Source organism: Oryzias latipes, chromosome 2 (genome assembly GCF_002234675.1).
Source record: "Oryzias latipes chromosome 2, ASM223467v1".
Classification (NCBI taxonomy): Eukaryota; Metazoa; Chordata; class Actinopteri; order Beloniformes; family Adrianichthyidae; genus Oryzias; species Oryzias latipes.
Genome location: NC_019860.2, coordinates 13037892 through 13055995, shown reverse-complemented (window position 1 = coordinate 13055995; position 18104 = coordinate 13037892). Strand labels below are relative to the sequence as shown.

Here is an 18104-nt window from a genome sequence, read left to right as displayed (position 1 = left end):
GCTGAATTCAATGCAAAAAAATGAATTAATACTGCTAAAATGTATTACCTGAAATAACACAAAACACTACTTTTGATTGTAAAAAATAAACGGACTATTTTAAAGTAAATTTTAAAGAGGAAGTGTGATGTCAAAATAATACTTTTAGACAAATTATCTAATATTTATATACTAATGAATAAATATCTGTTTAGGTGGGGTTCTGTTCTAACATACTCTATTAGACTATCAGTACAAAAATATTTAACCGAAAATAAAACCTTTTGCGAGCCAAATTCCGAACTCACGAATTTGATTAAATTTGTCATTACTTAACAAAAAAGAAAAATGAAAAATATTAAAATTAAATGAAACAAATTTTCAAGACAGCAAGGGGTTCTTTTCTGACATATGCTTAATTCGCTAAATAGTGAACTGTTGCAGGGTGTTCATTAAAGTTCTTGAAAATAAATAAATAAATGAATAAATAAATAAATAAATAAATAAATAAATAAATAAATAAATAAATAAAATCTATAAATGAAAAAAGGAACCGTTCCTGGTCTTTCTGAACTTTTTTTTTTAATGCGGACGTTGGGTTTCGTCAGCGGTCACGTGACCGTTTTTCTGCCGAAGCAGTAAATATCAGTGAGCTAGCAGACACAGGGGGTCACACCGTTAAATCCCGGTCCTCCACACGCCGAGCCATGGCTCGCATCTCGTAGCCAGCTGACCTCCCAGTTTTTGCCGGAAGTTGCTGGTTCCTTGATGAAAGGAACGGCCGGTCAGAGAAAACAAAAAAACTTTACAAATCTCGGAAAGCTACATGAGCTAGCCTAGCAAGCTGAGTTGACGACAGGAGGAGGTTTGTTTGGCTTTTTCCTCTCTCTCTCCTCCACCTTTATTTTTTTATTTTTTGTTGCCGCGATGCAAGGCGAGACTGCGGCGATACGGGTGCTGGATAACGAAACAAAAGTGGATGCATTCCCCCAAAACAGAACCCCGAGCTCGGGGAGAGCTAGTGCCAAGAGCTGGCAGTACAGGTGGGCGGCACTTTAGCATGCTAATGTAAGCTAGTTAACTGTTGTTTGTCGAATGAATGATGACGAAAGAAGTGATAGTGTTAGAGTTAACCGACTGGTTTAGGTGACTCACGCTGCCCTTTAAACTCTGTCCTCATACAGTTTCACAATTTGTCTTCCTTTCCATAGCGATCACATGGAGAATATTGATGGTTACCTGATGAAATACACCAATCTAGTGACAGGCTGGCAGTACAGGTGAGTTCGTAAGGGTCACGTGGCTTCCTTTTCCCCCCAGATTTCAAAACCGCTTCCATCAAAGTGTTGTTTTTCAGGTTCTTCGTGCTCAACAATGAAGCGGGCTTGCTGGAATATTTTGTCAACGAACAGTCGAGGCATCTGAAACCCAGAGGAACTCTCCCCCTGGCCGGAGCTGTCATCTCCCCCAGTGATGAGGACTCCCACACCTTCACGGTCAACGCCATCAGCGGGGAGCAGTACAAGCTCAGGGGTGGGGATTTATTTGGTTGCAGCAAGAAGCTGCTTTTGTTTTTAGCCTTCTGTCATCGTCCATCCTGTATTGATCTGGGTGTTGTCCATTATCTGCTGCTGGTGAGAGTGAGGATCGATTCTCTGAGTACCTGTAATCATCTTTCTTCTGCCTTCTTTGTGTCTGAAGCTTGCGATGCCAAGGAGAGGCAGCATTGGGTCAGCAGGCTGCAGATCTGCACACAGCACCACACGGAGGCCATGGGGAAGGTAAAGCCACACCCCCTCTGATGGGTTGCGCTCCACTGACGTCTTAGTGGCTAATTTATTGATGCAGCAGGAGAGGGAGCGTCTTTGAGAGAACACGACCCCGATGGTTCGCATTCCTGAGTTGGAAAATCAGCCGAGCGGTTGTTTATGTAAACATGGATCGTCTTTCAGCCTGTGTGTAATCATTTTCATTGATCTGCAGGCTGTTTTAACTGCCCACAGCCCACTTTTGTTGGCACACTGGAGAAGTGGACAGACTGAAGGCTCTGTTTTTAGCTGTGGCTGGAAATGGAAATCCCTTGTAGACATGACACTTCTTTGACTTTCTGCTTAATTAATGTCTCACTCGATCATCTTTTGATCTATTGTAAAAGCGTTCCTGGTGGTCTTTTAATTATGATCGTGCCATTTCTGCAAGGTGGCAGTAGTTTATTAGAAATTCACCTCTGATTTGTTAGTGGCACTGTTGGTGTGAAGTAAGCCCAACCCATTTTCCCATCAACCAATTGTTTACATGCTCTCCTGCTAGCTTTTAGCCCCTCATACCCCAAACCTAATGTTACCAGTGCAAAAAAAATTGGGGAGCAATATAGGGGCTACCCAGCCATAAAGTATTGAGCCAGATGCTGGCTCAGACGAGGAAAATGGAGACGGACCGTATTTTCAGCACTATAAACGGCACTTAAAGCCTCACTTTTTTTCTTCACAAAATGTTAGTGCGCCTTATATATGGATTAAATCTGTTTGTGCTTACTGATGTCAAAGTGATTTAGAGTAATTCATGGCACGCTTTTAAAATGTATGGTTGGATGTTATTGTGAATACTAGCCCCATTAACATGTAGCAGTGTCAAATGTGCTTTTTGGCATAGTCACTGTAATGTTTATTTTGACAGATTCAGTCTGTTTTTTACGTGTTGCAAACAAGATTGGGAGTTGTGCGGGTTAAGTGTGCACGCAATCAGGGACTCTGATCTGACAGTGACGTTTGATTGGCGTCCTTTTCAAAACACTGAAGTGTTAACTGGTTGAGAATCAACCAGTTAACACCAGAAGTAAATTATTCACGGTTGGAAGCTATGACACCCAGTTTTCATACATTGCAATAGATCAGCAAAAGCAAGATTTGAACTGTTTGACATTTCGCACCAAACCTCTTCCAACTGTGAGTACATGCATTATTATCAGGGAGCCACAGACCTGTGAACACCATATGCTGAATGCCTGTTCAAAAACCCGCGTTCAGCGCATTCTTGGTCGTGCCACACATGCCTGGTGTATACAGAGCTTTACGGGTTTTGTAAATGCGCTAACGTGACTAACGCTTCTAACGTGGCCCGTGTTTTTGATGTGGCTAACATGTAGAGTGTTCCCGAGTTACTGCGAACGCAGTTAAGTCTGACAGACTCATCTCTGACTCGTGGCTTGGATAATGCGCCTTGTAGTTTGGTGCGCCTTATGCAGTGGGACAAAAAAGTATTTAGTCTACCACCTGTGCAAGTCCTCCCACTCAGAAAGATGAGTGAGGCCTGTAATTTTCATCATAGGTATACCTCAACTATGAGAGACAAAATGAGGGAAACAAATCCAGAAAATCATATTATCTGAATTCTTTTTTTTTAAAGAATACTTTAAAGATTTTTAAAGAATTTAGTATGGAAAAAATCATAACTTTTCTTTTTAGGCCATATCGCCCAACCCTAGGATCTTGTCCTCTGCAAGTGGATGCATAATAATTGATAGGAGCCAGCCAATTGTAGCTCGTAATACAATTTTGAACGTAATTTCCTTCATGTATGTCGTTCATCATCAGAAAAGTACTACAAGAACATATTAAAAAAAACACAAGAAACCCCACAATTTTCTTTTGAGTGGGTTTCACGACGATTCAGTCCCGGTTTCTGGTGTTGGCGGTCACCGTACTGTTTCTTTTACTTTCAACCTTCTGGAACATCATCGTCCAATGTTGTAAACACACCTGAGCGCAGGTGCCCGCCTACTTTTGCACAAACAAGTTATTTATATGCGTACAGGAATGATAACTGCTTGTTGTGCGTTAAGGTTTGTGCAGTCAACAGTGTGTGTGTGTCTTTGGACAGACCCAGCCTTTTTGGTAAACATTGTCATGTGAAATTAACAAGGATTTTTTTATTTTTTTAGACTATAAGTTGCTCTGGGGTATAAGTCGCGCCAGCAAGATAAAATGTAGAAGGCACACCACAGTATAAGTCGCACTTTTGGAAAAATATATTTAACAAAATATGGAATGGACATTTTATTTTAAAAGGCAAATCATAAAAACAAAATATATAATATACTGAATATGTGCACACTTCACTACCTTGACACCTACGATGCCCCCAAGTGGTTGTTTCCATTTTTTTTTTTTTTATATATTACACAGGTGCTTTAGGTGTATTTGGGTATATTCAAACTGGACACATTTAATTCGCGAGTTCTTTTCCCTCCAATATTTGGGAACTATTTTTAAATTTGAACTCACCCAAGCAGACCCTGGTGAAGGACCATGAACTGCTCTCCAACCGTTGTTTGAAGGCGGTGTCGGCCATTTCCAATCGGACTGAGGTCCAGTTTGCTCTGAGGTTTCTCAGGCTGGAATCCGTCCTCGAGGCGAAAAAAAAAAACCGGACCTAAACGACCGCTATACCCGATCGACACGTGATGTAAACAGATTAAGCAATGATTGTTGTTTTATCAAACAGAAAAAAGGGTCCAACTAATTTTTGATTGGAATGTTTATTTGAACACTGCTGAAAACACTTCTTACATGCTTTTCTGTTTCATGTTATGCAGCACGCCCCCAGCGCTGCTGTGATGTCACCCTGAAAGCTACCTTAACCGAATTCTCTTAAGATTTATCCTATGACACCACAGCGATGAGACACAGCAACTCCTTGAAATGTGGTTGGATGACTGCAGGCTCATGGACACAGTTTTTAACGTGGCACACATTGCTTCTCACTGTTTTCTCGACAGTTTATGTGTCATAAACACTTAGCGTACTTTCATACTTGACCTTATGAACCTCCTTGCAGCATGCCTCAGCCATACCTAAGTAGCAGTAAAATGTGTTGTACCGGACGTTGATACAGACGTTCAAAATCGGTCAGCGAAATATAAAGTTTGAATAAGAGAACTATTCCAAAAAGGACTTCCATAGTTTCTCCACATTTGCTTTGCCCTGCCCTCGCAATTCCTGACGAATGACTAAAGAGTCGCATGGTTTTGTTTACAAGCTTTGGTAGTCCGCTTGGCGCCGGTCTGAATACACACGGTCCACGCAATATTCAGGACTCGATCTGGACAAACTTGAACTGACTTTGTCCAGACCAAATTAATTTTCCAGTCTGAATTACAGTCCCTTGTGCTCAGAAAATTATGATAATCTCGAGATACTTGTTGATTATTTTTGTCATCCTACCCCATTCTCTTTAACCCTTGTGCTATCCTATGACCCCACCCTTACATTGACGTGTTCTCCCTACCATGACAAAGGTGGATAAAGGTGGAAAGATTTCATGTAATCCATGGACACCAGTGAACATCACAAATCATTGAAGAAAAAAGGTTCAGAGCACTGTCTAGTGGGTCTAGATGACCCCACTCCCAATGTTAAAGTGCCTTGGATAGCACAAGGGTTAAAGACCAACTCGGACCTACTGATGAAAATTGTGTTTTCTGTGTTCTTGTGGCATTTTTATGATGATGCACATCGTCATTAAAATTATATATTTTCGACCAAACAAGAACAATCTTTTTCGAACAGCATTTTTTATTTTCTCCTGATTCACAATACTTTGAATAAAGGGCCCAGAAATGCAATTTTGAGTTTAATATGCGTTTTATGTCCTCCATCAGAAAAGTACAGGTAAAAAAACACAAACACCTTATTTTTTTGAGTGTGTCGTAATAAATTGTGTTTTTCTGTTGTTGTCTTGTAGTGTAACCCCCCTCCCAAGTCACGCAGCTTTTCCACGGCGTCCCAAGGCAGCGGCAGCTCACCCATGTCTTTGCGCCGGCCTAGCCAAAACCCCACCTCCCTGTTCAGCTGGTCACAGGCCCATAAGGGCTCGTCGGTGTACTCAAGCAAGAGATCGCTGTTGCCTGACCACCTGATTGAAGCCAGAGAGGTTTGAAATAGTTTGTTTTGTTTATTAAAAAAACTGAAGGTTTACTGTAATGTACATTTTCTTAATCTTTTTTTACTTCAAATTTTAGTAGTCTAATAAGCTAAAAACAAAGTGCAAAGTAAGGCAACGTTGACATGAACTGCAGTTGTATTTAACAGCAGAGGGCTAGGATCTGATTTCTGCCATACTAAACAACTGATACAGTGAGTCAACTGTTTTTTTGTTGATTAGAAAAAGGAACAAAAACCTGAGCAATGCAATCAAAACGTCATGATTGTTTGCTCTACAGAGAATTGTGACCACGGTGTGGCAGTATTAACTAAATTATATATTTGTTAGCCATTTAAGGCACCAGAGGGCGCTGTTTCCACCTTTTCACATTCTTCCTGAGTGAACATATTGGTTCTCTCTCCAGATGATGAACCAGGCCCAAGTCCAACACAGAGATCTGATCCAGAGCATAGAGGGCCTCCCGGCGGCCCCCAGCCTTTCCCCCCTGGACCAGGATCTGCTGATGCTTAAGGCCACCTCCATGGCCACCATGAACTGCCTCCATGAGTGCCTGCACATCCTGCACCTGCAGCAGGTAGCCCGACAGAGAAGCTCTTTGGGAGGTCAGTGGACAACAAACGGTTAAAAGTTTTCTTATTTTATTTCTTTATTTAACTGAACAGCAAAATGATTCATTTTGATTGAAAGAAAAACGAGATTAATTATTTGCCTGAAGTTCTTTGAAAATTATTTGTACTAAAATAAGATTTCACAATTTAAATCATGGAAATATTTTAAGGTGACTCACAATTTTCTGTATTTTTATGGGAAAAAGGTTGCTTTTCTTATGAAAAGGAAACTAATTAAAAAACTATTAAAAACAACTTAGGCTGTAATTAGACTGGATGCATTTTGTTCGCTTAAAGTTAACCGGAGTTTGTTACTAATGTTTATCATTTTGGTTTTTTCAGCTTGCGCCACAGTTCCTGTATTCAGTTTTTACCGCATACCAATAAAAAATATGCGAGCAACAGGGGAATGCCATTTTTTTTGCCACGCTAACGTTAGTCAAAATGTACAAACTTTCCCTATGCCCAAAAATAATTTTCATTGAGTGTGTGTGCAATTTTTCTGAGTTTGAAGGCCCGTACACACCGGGACGAATATTCGCCAGGCGTTATTCGCCAGCGTTTTTCGCCACGTCTTTTGTGTTCACACCCAGGCGATTTTCGCTGACGATGAGCCGAGCGAACATGCAATTTCCTTCCCTGACATTAGATGGCGCTTAATGTAAACAGAAATACTCCTGTACACAAGGTGGCGCTGCGCAACTTTACGATTCTTAAAGTCGCTTTTCACTCAGAAGAAGATGGCAAGTATTTACGCGCTTGTCAGAATCATACAAAGAAAACATGAATATTTCAAGCATCAGTAGCTCCAACTGGTACTTGGTAAGGGGATATTTAAGAATGTCCGTCATTATTTCTTCGCGGCAGTGTAGACGCTACTTGGCGTCTAACTTCTTCGCTGGTATGTGTGCTCAGCAAGGCAGTTTTGTGTTTGAGCGCCCCCAAGTTGTGTTTTACTGTAACTTCAGAAGCTCCAGGCACGTGTGCAAAAGCGCCATTCTCATTGGTCGAATAGATTTCGACGCGACGCGTCGGAAAAAAAAAACGAACCCGAGGCGTTTTTTTTTTTCGACGCTTTGGCGCGTGGCGTTTTTTCGCCTCGGTGTGCACACTCTCATTGGTGCCCTTTGTTTAGTCACGAGGCGTTAAACGTCGGCGAAATTCGTCCCGGTGTGAACAGGCCTTGAGTATGTGGCCCAGGCAAAATGTTTGCTCAAAGGCAAAGTAAGAAAGGAGAAATGCATCAACAATATTGCAGTCGAGGACTGCTGCAGAATATAATAAAACACGTGGACGCCATTATTATTAATAGTGAGTTTTCCAAAACATTTTGACCTAGACCCCAAAAATATTTCTAAGTTAAACAGATCAAAGACAAAAAGTAAACGCATTGTGTTTCCTGTCATGTTGTTCTAACCTGCAACAAACGTTTTACTTGGTGCTTTTACCAGACTCGCCGCCGCTCTGAAAAATCAGATCACGGCGTTACACGTGCCCGTCCTCACAATCCGGGCAAACCATTCGTGCCTGCTTGACAGTGGAATTATTTTGAATTATTGATGGGGGGAACCATACCTGTTCTCAACACCTGCCTTCACTGTAATTAGATCTGTGTTGCCGAGGTGTCAGCCTGCAGCGCTTTGACAGCTCCACTTAGACTTCACTCACGCCGATCGCCATAAAGTAAAGTCGTTGGTTGAATAAATGTGTCGGATTTACTGGCTGCTTATGTTTCTGCTCAGGATCATATGAAAATTTGCCCCACTTTTCTTCTGCCGATCTTGTTACTCCATGTATATTTAATCAGGACAGGTGCACGGCAGCAGCCAATCAGGTTCTCTCATATGGTTAATTCAAACAAGACCCGCCCACTTTGAGACAAACGTGAAACGGGCAGTGTTGCTTGGAGAGGCTTTGGCCTATCAGAGGGCGAGGACGCTTCCCGATACCTGTTGATCCAGAAGGTGTCGGGTTGCAGTCGCTTGGCGGCAGGGCAGCTGTCGGTCCAGTCTGCCGGCGTGCTGCGTGGTGTCAGGGGGCCTTGGGAGGGAGGGGGAAGCACCATGAGCGCCTCTCAACGTGCGTCTCCCATGTCGTCCCTCGTAGGTCCCACCATCGAGTGGCTGGAGCCCAAAGTGCCAGACATCCTGAAGAACGGCAGCAGCTCCCTAAGCAGCTTTGCACCTGGGGAGGGCCCGCTGGAGGGGGCAGCACTGGAGCTAAACAGCCCCGAGTCCTGCAGCTTCTCTGGGGTAAAAGAAAAACTATATTTAAACATGCTAAATTTGTCAAACTTTTTGTTTCAACTCAATATTTTTTTCAATTTTCCATCTGATTTGAAAATGTTCCTAACTTGCACTTCCCCTCCACTCTGTTAGGAGCAGGAGGAGATCGATCCAGACGATGAGGTGGAGGACTCCTTCACGGACAAGGAGGAAGACCTGTGCGCCGTGGAGGAGGAGCGCAGCGTCATCCTACACCTGCTGTCGCAGCTGAAGCTGGGCATGGACCTCACACGGGTAGGTCGAGTTCCCAGCTGCCAAACCATCCCCAGAAATGAGACTTTCTATGTAGCAAATGAGGAACACTCATTTATTTATGCGGAAGCTTGAGACCGACTGTTGAAAACTCCCAGTCACTTGAAGAAGAACCGCTACAAGCGCTGTTCTTGTAAACTTGACAGCTTTAATCTGTCAGGAGAAAGGGGGAAATTCACATGTTTATGAATGTTCATTTTAGAATAGTTGTGTTAACTGTCATATAAGTTGTACATATAACAGTTGGACATATAAGTTGTTTGCGGAGAATTTATTGAAATGAGTGAAAATACGGCATGAAAAATGCGGGAAACCATATTTGATCATACGCCCTTTTCACTATAAACAAAATTTTTACTTGGTATGTCTGTTTTTGGACATATGCCCTATGCATCTAAAAAACCATATCAGTGCATATTCTTTACGAATAAAGAAATACAACTTAGCATATTATTTTTTAATGTTGCCAAATGTTTTATATCACTATACAGTGATTCAGAGAGAATTTAATTGGAAATGTCGCCGCCAAATTAAAATGCAATAAAAACCTGAAATAAACCCAGGAAACCTCTTCATTTAATTATTTGTATATAATTATTTTCCTCAAATTTCTTTTGACCAAAATTAACTTATTTTAAATTTGAACAATTAAAAATAAGACTAAAGATTCTTACATTGTTATGCAGCAGAGGACATTTATTGTGATAAAATCCTTTTTTTGGCCTGTTTTAAAACCAGCAGACAAACAGAATGGTACTTTTAACAATATTATATATTTAATCTTTTTTATAAACCTGGGTTTGATTTTATAAAAGAAAATAAAAAGCAAAATAAAATAAAAAATACTCATGCAAAATATGTTTTGTGTAATATTTCATTTATTTATAGCTTATTATGTTTTTAAATATAATTTAGAAGATTGTCAACATTAATACACATAATGCCTTTGGATGGATAATTTCAAGATAAAATGTTTTTGTTTTTAAAAATCAAACCCTTCATAATAAAATGAATTTTACCCGTTTAACCTTTAACCTAAAATTCTATTGGTTTATAATTAATTTATTTTATAATTCCCTCCTTTTTGCTGCTCCTTGTCAGCAGTAGAAATCAGGAGGCTGTAGAATCAATGTTGCGATCGTTTTCCAGGTTTGAATGACCTTGTGAAGTGAATTGAGCACTTCTTACTCTGTAATTATTCAGACAGACACCCAATCCTGTTCTTGGGTTTCTGGTTTATCTCTGAGTCCTCAGATGAAGATGTAATCTGCAGCTAGAGATCAGGGCTGCTTTATGTGCTGGTCGCTTCAAAAATAAAAACCCTGAAAGTGTTCAAATGGAACAAAGCTGTCACTCTGCTCCAGGTGGTCCTCCCTACTTTCATCCTGGAGAAGCGCTCCCTGCTGGAGATGTACGCCGACTTCATGTCTCACCCGGAACTCTTCACCGCCATCACAGACGGCGACAGCCCAGAGAAGCGCATGGTCCGCTTCGTAGAGTACTACCTCACCTCCTTCCACGAGGGCCGCAAGGGCGCCATTGCCAAGAAGCCCTACAACCCCATCATTGGCGAGACCTTCCACTGCTCCTGGCAGGTTGCCAGAGGGGAGGACACCACCGGGGAGTCCCCGCAGGTTAACTCAGAGCCTGTGGCCTCCCAGGAGCCATACCTGCTGCGCTTTGTGGCAGAGCAAGTATCCCATCATCCCCCTGTGTCTGGCTTCTATGCTGAGTGCCAGGAGAAGAAAATGTGTGTGAACACGCACGTGTGGACCAAGAGCAAGTTCATGGGGATGTCTATTGGTGTCTCCATGATAGGGGAAGGTGAGGTATTTATTTATTTATTTTTTTTTTTATTCTTTTTTTTTTTTAGCCTTTTATAATATTAATAATGGATCCGATTTTTCTGCTCAAAGCGCTTACAATGTGTATTTTTTTTTTTATTCACTCCTTATTCATGCTTGGAAACCTGGTGATGGTAAGCTACTGATGTAGCCCAGCTGCCCAGAAATAAATACATAAATAATAATAATAATGTTGGTTAAACACAAAGAAACAGGCCAGCATTTAGTTATGAAAATTCTGTACAAACAGAAGGTAGTGAAGCAGATGGAACACACTGAATGAGAAATGTATGCAAGAAGTCAGTTTTCCTTTTCCTTTGGGGCTGGAACGCTCTTTTAAGGATAACAGTCATCTGTAAAGACCCACGCTGATCATCTTTTGTTCCATTTTAAAAGCGCTCCCACTCGCCTTATAATAAACAATAATTATGATTGTTGTTTTTAGCCAAAATAAGATAATAAAGAAAAAAAAACTTATTTTCTTCTATATATTTTCTGCAAAGGGGCAGTAGTTCATTAGAAATTCACTTCTGAGTTGTGGGCGGGACCTCTGGCATGGAGCAACTCTGCCCCCCCCTCCTCCCATTGCTGAGAGCTCTCTGTTTACAGTTTTTACACATGGATCTAGTCATCTACAAGCATCTGGAATAGGGCGGAACAGGGAGCTTGTGGCCTGCTCTTTGTATTTTCTTCCTCACGAATACCTTTTTTTTTTCATACTGTGAGTCATGTGATTCTGAATTATTTGAATGAAGAAATACTTAAAGAGCAATTAAGCTCAATTTTCTTTATAAATGTTCTCCATCAGAAAAATTATATCAAGAATATGCTAAATCATTTGGCCTGGCCACAGGTGTATAAAATTAAGCACTCAGGCTTGCAGATCTTTTTTTTTTTTAACAAACATTTGTGAAAGAATGGGCCGCTTTCAGGAGCTCAGCGAATTCCAGCGTGGAACTGTCATAGGATGCCTTCTGTGCAACAGACTCAATTGTGAAATTTCCTCGCTCCTTAATATTCCACAGTCAACTGTCGGCTCTATCATGACAAAATGGAAGAGTTTAGGAACAACAGCAACTCAGCCACGAGTTATGTTGGCCACATAAACTGATGGAGAGGGGTCAGCAGATGCTGAATCGCACAGTGCAAAGACTTTCTGCACAGTCAATTGCTACAGAGCTCCAAATTTCATGTGACCTTCAGATTAGCCCAAATACAGAACGGAGACAGCTTCATGCTGAGCAGCTGCATCCAAGCCACACGTCACCAAGTGCAATGCAAAGCGTCGGATGCAGTGGTGTAAAGCACGCCGCCACAGACTCCTTCTCTGGAGTGATCAATCAGGCTTTTCTATCTGATAAACTGATGGACGAGTCTTGTGCCGAGTGGGAAATTCAGTGGAGGGGGAATTATGGTGTGGGCTTGTTTTTCAGGACTTAAGCTTGGCCCCTTAGTTCCAGTGAAAGGAACTCTGTTTGCTTCTGAATGAGAGCAGTTTGGAGCGGGCCCTTTCCTCTTCCAACATGACCGTGCACCAGAGCACAAAGAAAGGTCCATGAAGACATGGATGACAGAGTCTGGTGTGGATGAGCTTGACTGTTTTATCAGGTCCTGACCTGAACCCGATACAACACCTTTGGGATGAATTAGAGCAGAGACTGAGAGTCGGGCTTTCTCCACCAACATCAGTGTGTGACCTCACCAACGTGCTTTTGGAAGAATGGTCCAAAATTCCTATAAACACGCTCCTCACCTTTGTGGACAGCCTTCCTAGAAGACTTGAAGCTGTAATAGCTGCAAAGGTGGACCGACATATTATTAAACTGTATGGATTAGGAATTTGGATAGTACTATTGTTCATAATTGAGTAAAGGCATTTTTAGAAATAGTGTACGAAACCAAAAAAAGCAATTTTCATCGGAGTATGTCTTTATTCGTCTTCAGATTTAGATAACACTCCAAACAAAAAGATAACTGTACTTGAATCCTTTCTTGTTTTTCCACTAAGGCTGCCTCCATTTGCTGGAGCATGACGAAGAGTACACCTTCACTCTGCCGTGTGCCTACGCTCGCTCCATCCTCACCGTGCCCTGGGTGGAGTTGGGAGGCAAAGTCAACATCAACTGCGCCAAATCTGGCTACTCGGCAGTCATCACCTTCCACACCAAACCCTTTTACGGCGGCAAGTTACACAAGTATGCATCTGTTGTCTTTACCAGCAATGCAAATGTGTCCACTGTAGGGGACATTCTAAACCTGCATATCGCTCAGCCAACTTGGATAAACTCCTTTTGGTATCCGCAGAGGTAATCGGCCTCTTGCAAAGGATTCGGTGGGGTTTAAGAAAATAAAATAAAAAATCGATGAAACCTGCCTGCGTCTCACCCACTTCAGCCTTACTTCCCCTTGCATGTTGTATAAGTGTTTGCTATGACCTGTTGCCCACACCACGGCAGTAGAATAAAATGTGCAAGAAAATTTTCTCTACAGTCTCACAGAGAACTTTCACGCGGGCCAACTCCATCCCCGTACAACTTTGCCCATTTTCAGACAGCCCATGACTAAGGCATGAGGATATGCCTAAGGCTTGTCTGAGGATATGTTTATCTTAACCCTTGTGCTATCTTAGAATGACCCCACCCTTACATTGACATGTTATTCCTATCATGACAAAGGTGGATAAAGGTGGAAAGATTTCATGTAATCCATGGACACCAGTGAAGATCACAAATCATTGAAGAAAAAAGGTTCAGTGCTCTGTCTAGTGGGTCTAGATGACCCAACTCCCAATGTTAAAATGCCTAGGATAGCACAAGGGTTACACATGGGAAAATCTCAATTGCAAAGATGACTCTTTAGCGTGACAGGCTTTACCAGTACCAGTTGTACTGTTCTTTTTTGCGTAAATCTCTCGCATATGTGTGACTATCTTCTGCTTTTCCCACATCAAGGGTGACTGCAGAAGTGAAGCACAACCCAACAAACATGGTGGTGTGCCGAGTCCAAGGCGAGTGGAACGGCATTCTGGAGTTCAGCTGCACTAGTGGTGAAACCAAAGTGGTGGATGTCACCAAGCTGCCCGTCACCAAGAAGCGAGTCCGACCCACGGAGAAGCAAGGGCCCACTGAATCCAGGTCAGCTGGAGGATTCTTGGAGTGAGTTCCGAAAGAAAAATCCCAGTGACTGACTGTTGTGTTTGGATGGCTGTTTTAGGCGTCTGTGGCAGCACGTGACGGAGGCGCTACGGCAGAAGGACATTGAGAAAGCCACAGAACACAAGAGGCTTCTCGAGGAGAGGCAGCGGACGGAGGAGAGGCACCGCGCTGAAACGGAGACGCCGTGGAGGACCAGACACTTTGACAAAGAGGTGAGTCAACAGAGATTTCCTTTCTCACTTTTGGTTCTGAAGAGCAGAACATTAAAGCATTAAACCATCCATCCCACCTGGTTTTTGCAGGGTGAAGCCTGGCTCTATCACAAACCACTTTGGAAAAACTCTGCATTCCAGTCTTAGTTTCTTTGCGCTTCAGTTCAGATTTCAAGGATTTAGGAACCAGTCAAATTGAAGAAATGAAAACGATATGCAGCAGGAGAGGAGGAAGAGACAAACAACCGGAGGTCTTCACGCTCACCAAGCCTCCAACTACAAAGCAATGTACGGCTGGTCAGGTTCTTTGAAATAATCTATTGATGAAAACAGCCTTAAGACGGTTTGATGAATGGCACTCGACCTGAGGATGCTCTTTTTTTTTCTTTTTTTTTTTTTTAAAGCTGTGTGCTCTGATTTCAGAGCAGTCCCTTCACAACTGCAGCGCTGCCTTTTCTCAGGCTGGGAGACAATTTTAAAGATGCTGTTACCTTTCTCAAGTCAGTCAAAATAAATTGCTTTTGATTCTATATTATGCATATTTCAAGTCCAAATGAAGTGGTCAACAGAAAACTTGGCAAAGCTGCTTTAGCGGGTGGAGACATTGATCTGTCCTCCTCCCCTCTCTAATCAAAAAATTCAAAATGTTTTTTGTTTCAAGGGATAGCTCAAAAATTTAATTATTGTCCTAATTTCATTTTCTTTTCCAGTTTAGGACCTTTTCTCACTGTTTATCAACTGTCTAAAATACCCCTCCAAAAAAGTTCAAAATGTCTTAACAAGAATTTAATATCCTAAAAATGGATCTCATTTAAAAAAAAATTGCGCAATATATGCAGCACCACCCATCTGAAAAATCGTCTTTTTTCCCTTACAATATGCAGTACACATGCAAGAGAATAATATGCATTTGTTCACAAAATGTATATTTTTATCACTTCCCCCGCACTATGTATTATAATCATACAATTTTTGAAAACGGCATTTAAAAAAAATACTTTATGCACATCATAAGTATGACATAACTGATTCATTTACAAAACTAAAGTTACAATAAACTCCTGGTGATAAACTTGTGACAAATGGCTTATAAAATTGATTTAATTTCAGTAAAATATTGGTGATAAACATGTAATAAAGGGTTTATAACTTGAATTTAAATTCTTTAAGAAGTGTACATATATCAGTTATTACATGTTTCAGTTATACATACTGAGCTGTTCATGTCCGTGCTCTTTTAACCAAATGCCGTTTACATTGGATTTTTACTGTTTCCCTCATTTTTGTCATAAATAACAAATTCATAAAATTGTTTAAAAAAACATTTCAGTTGTTGGTATAGAGGCCGTCGACAGGATGAAATGTGTATTCCTCACACTGCTGGAGAAGCATGCCTTAAATCGGGTGAAATAAATGTAAAAAACGGAACGAAAAAGGTGAACTTCTGGATCTGCTTTATTTCAAATTCTGAATGTAGGACAAAAGTTCAATTTTATTTTTTTCACGGAATGCAGATGCGTAACAATTGAATGCGTTTTTCTCTTCTATCCTGCGATTTTAAATGCTCTTATTTTTTAGGGCAAGTGTCTTTCTTTCTTTTTTTTTTTGTTAGGTTTAATCACTCTATTTTTTTTTAATCCCCTTTGAAAATAGATTTTAGCCTCTCAATGCCCCTAACTAAAAACTGTTAACTTCACTCCGCCATCGATAAGCTAACCCCTCCCTTTATTGGTGCCTTATGCAACTCTATACAGTCTTATCAGTTACTTACAAGACCGATGCAAAGATGAATTTACTGTTTTGGTGTGATTATTCATTTCCTTTCTTAAGAATCCGTGCTTAATTTAAGAGAAATCGATTGAGCACTTTTAATTTGTTCTTTTTTTATTCTATTGGTTGTCTTGCTGACCTGTAAATGCACTGATGTTAAAAGTAACCTGATGTTGTACAAAGATGGGTGTGTGATAATAATTAAAGTTGTGTATCGGTTGGAAGAGATGTTTGTGTCTTTGTGGACAAATTCTCTACCTTTTTTATTTTTAATGTTAACAAAATAAAAAATACTAATGAACACAGAATTGCAACCACATGTGGGGGCACAATCCAGTGCTTTCATGCGCCACTTCTAAGTCCAAATAATGGTGTCAGGAAGTGCATTAAATGTAAACCAAAGTCAAATCAATCAGGCAAACAGAAAAAGTATCAAGATAAAAACACAATTTATCAAGAGCCATACATACACTAGGTTGTTTTCTAGGTTCTTTCTAGAATAAAGGTGTCTGTAAAAACTGCAAAATGTAAACGTGTTAGATTTCCATAAATGACTTGACGTCACTGTTGAGGACTTAAAGAAATGTCAAACAACTGGTACAAATTTGCACACGAGAAAAAAAGCTTCAATCAAACTTAGAGATTGGCGGATATGATCAAAGGGGGTTTTTGTGGAGGAGTTCTTTGTTTATTTGATGGATTTTACTCGAATCTGCCTAGGAAATATTTTCTTTTCACAATCTGAACCTGATTGGACTGGACCTGACCAGTCTGGCTGGACCTGACCAGGGCTCAAGGGAGGATTACCCAGTCACTGGGCGCCTGCCTGCGAGAACCATCCCCAGGCCTGGCTCCAGAGTGGGGCCCCGGTGATGCCAATCAGGGTGACTTGGCGGAATATTTGCTTTTTATTCTCATTAATTTAGGGGCTTCAAACTCGATTGCTCAGGGGCCAAAATCCAAAACATGCTGAAGGTTGCGGGCCGAACCAAGAGATGGGGAACTACAAGTATATCCAAATATGAAAAAAATGTTATCCCTCATAAATCCAAGAGAAATTTGGAAGTGCTCAAACAAATAGAAACCCTCAACAAAATTAAGATAGAATCTACCTATGTGCAAACTATCGATGTGATGGTTCAGCATCTGGATTTGCAACCCTCCGATACCAGCCTCTATAAAGCAGATGGAGTACATTTAAACTTTAAAACAAATTAAGTGTTTTTGAGAGACATTCGGCTTGCCATCCGGCAGTGTCTCTACAAAAAACACAGAAAAAGCACCCACCTAGTTGACTTTAGCTTAGCCATGACTTTGACATGGCAGTCTGAATTTTTGCTCCCAAAATATTTAATTTTGTACTGTTTTTATTCTATTGGTGGGTTCTGTTTAATTTTTTTTTAATTAAGTTAAGTAAAATTTTATTTATTTAGCACCTTTTGCAGACAAAAGTTACAAGGTGCTTCATAAATTAAAAAACATAGACATCTCAAGCCAAAATAAAAACAAAGTGAACTATGTGTGTTTAATCGTTTAGTTTCCTGGTCCAATATGTTGCTTTGCTCAAATCTGTATTGTTACCACTGTGTTCGTAACTACAGTTATATTTTCAAGTAGTAAATTGATATTCTTTTTATTATTTAAATCTTTCTGTGTCTGTTTTGTTGGTTTGAAGTTTTTTGCTCAACTTTTGGAGTTTTGTATTGAGGTTACAGTTTTTCCTACTTTATCACTTCAAATAACCACATTGTTTTTAAGAGTAAGCCGCTTTTTTTTTTTTTTTTTTTTTTTTTTCGATATGATTGCTCGTAATCTTGTTTTTACCCCATCGGTGTAGTTTTTGGTGTGTCAGGTAACCATTTTCACTGTTTTTATATTTGCAATAAATAATCACGAAACTGACATTCCATCAAACTAAACTGGGGGTGCTCATCAAAAGTATATCTCATCCATAGATTTGCAATACCTTCTTATTCTTGTTGGGGGTTGCACAGAGCACTCATCCAAGCGCTCTCCGCTCAGAGAGACGAGACCTTTGAAAACAAAAGGTTCAGAG

The 18104-nt window shown here is 40.7% G+C and overlaps 1 protein-coding gene across 2 annotated transcripts; it reads left to right on the top strand.

The window, feature by feature from the left end:
* The first annotated feature begins 596 nt into the window (after nt 1–596).
* On the top strand, nt 597–16274 carry osbpl11 (oxysterol binding protein like 11). 2 transcript variants are annotated; one of them, XM_023964782.1, is made up of 13 exons: nt 598–1022; nt 1191–1259; nt 1337–1512; nt 1681–1760; nt 5722–5910; nt 6326–6524; nt 8637–8782; nt 8909–9049; nt 10432–10891; nt 12920–13106; nt 13863–14045; nt 14125–14278; nt 14369–16274. In XM_023964782.1, the coding sequence occupies exons 1-13, from the start codon at nt 907–909 to the stop codon at nt 14423–14425; spliced, it is 2157 nt and encodes a 718-aa protein (XP_023820550.1). In that variant the 5' UTR covers nt 598–906; the 3' UTR covers nt 14426–16274. The 2 variants fall into 2 exon arrangements, with proteins under 2 accessions (XP_023820552.1, XP_023820550.1); XM_023964784.1 differs by lacking the exon at nt 1191–1259 and having other exon boundaries at nt 597–1022.
* Nucleotides 16275–18104: the final 1830 nt, after the last annotated feature.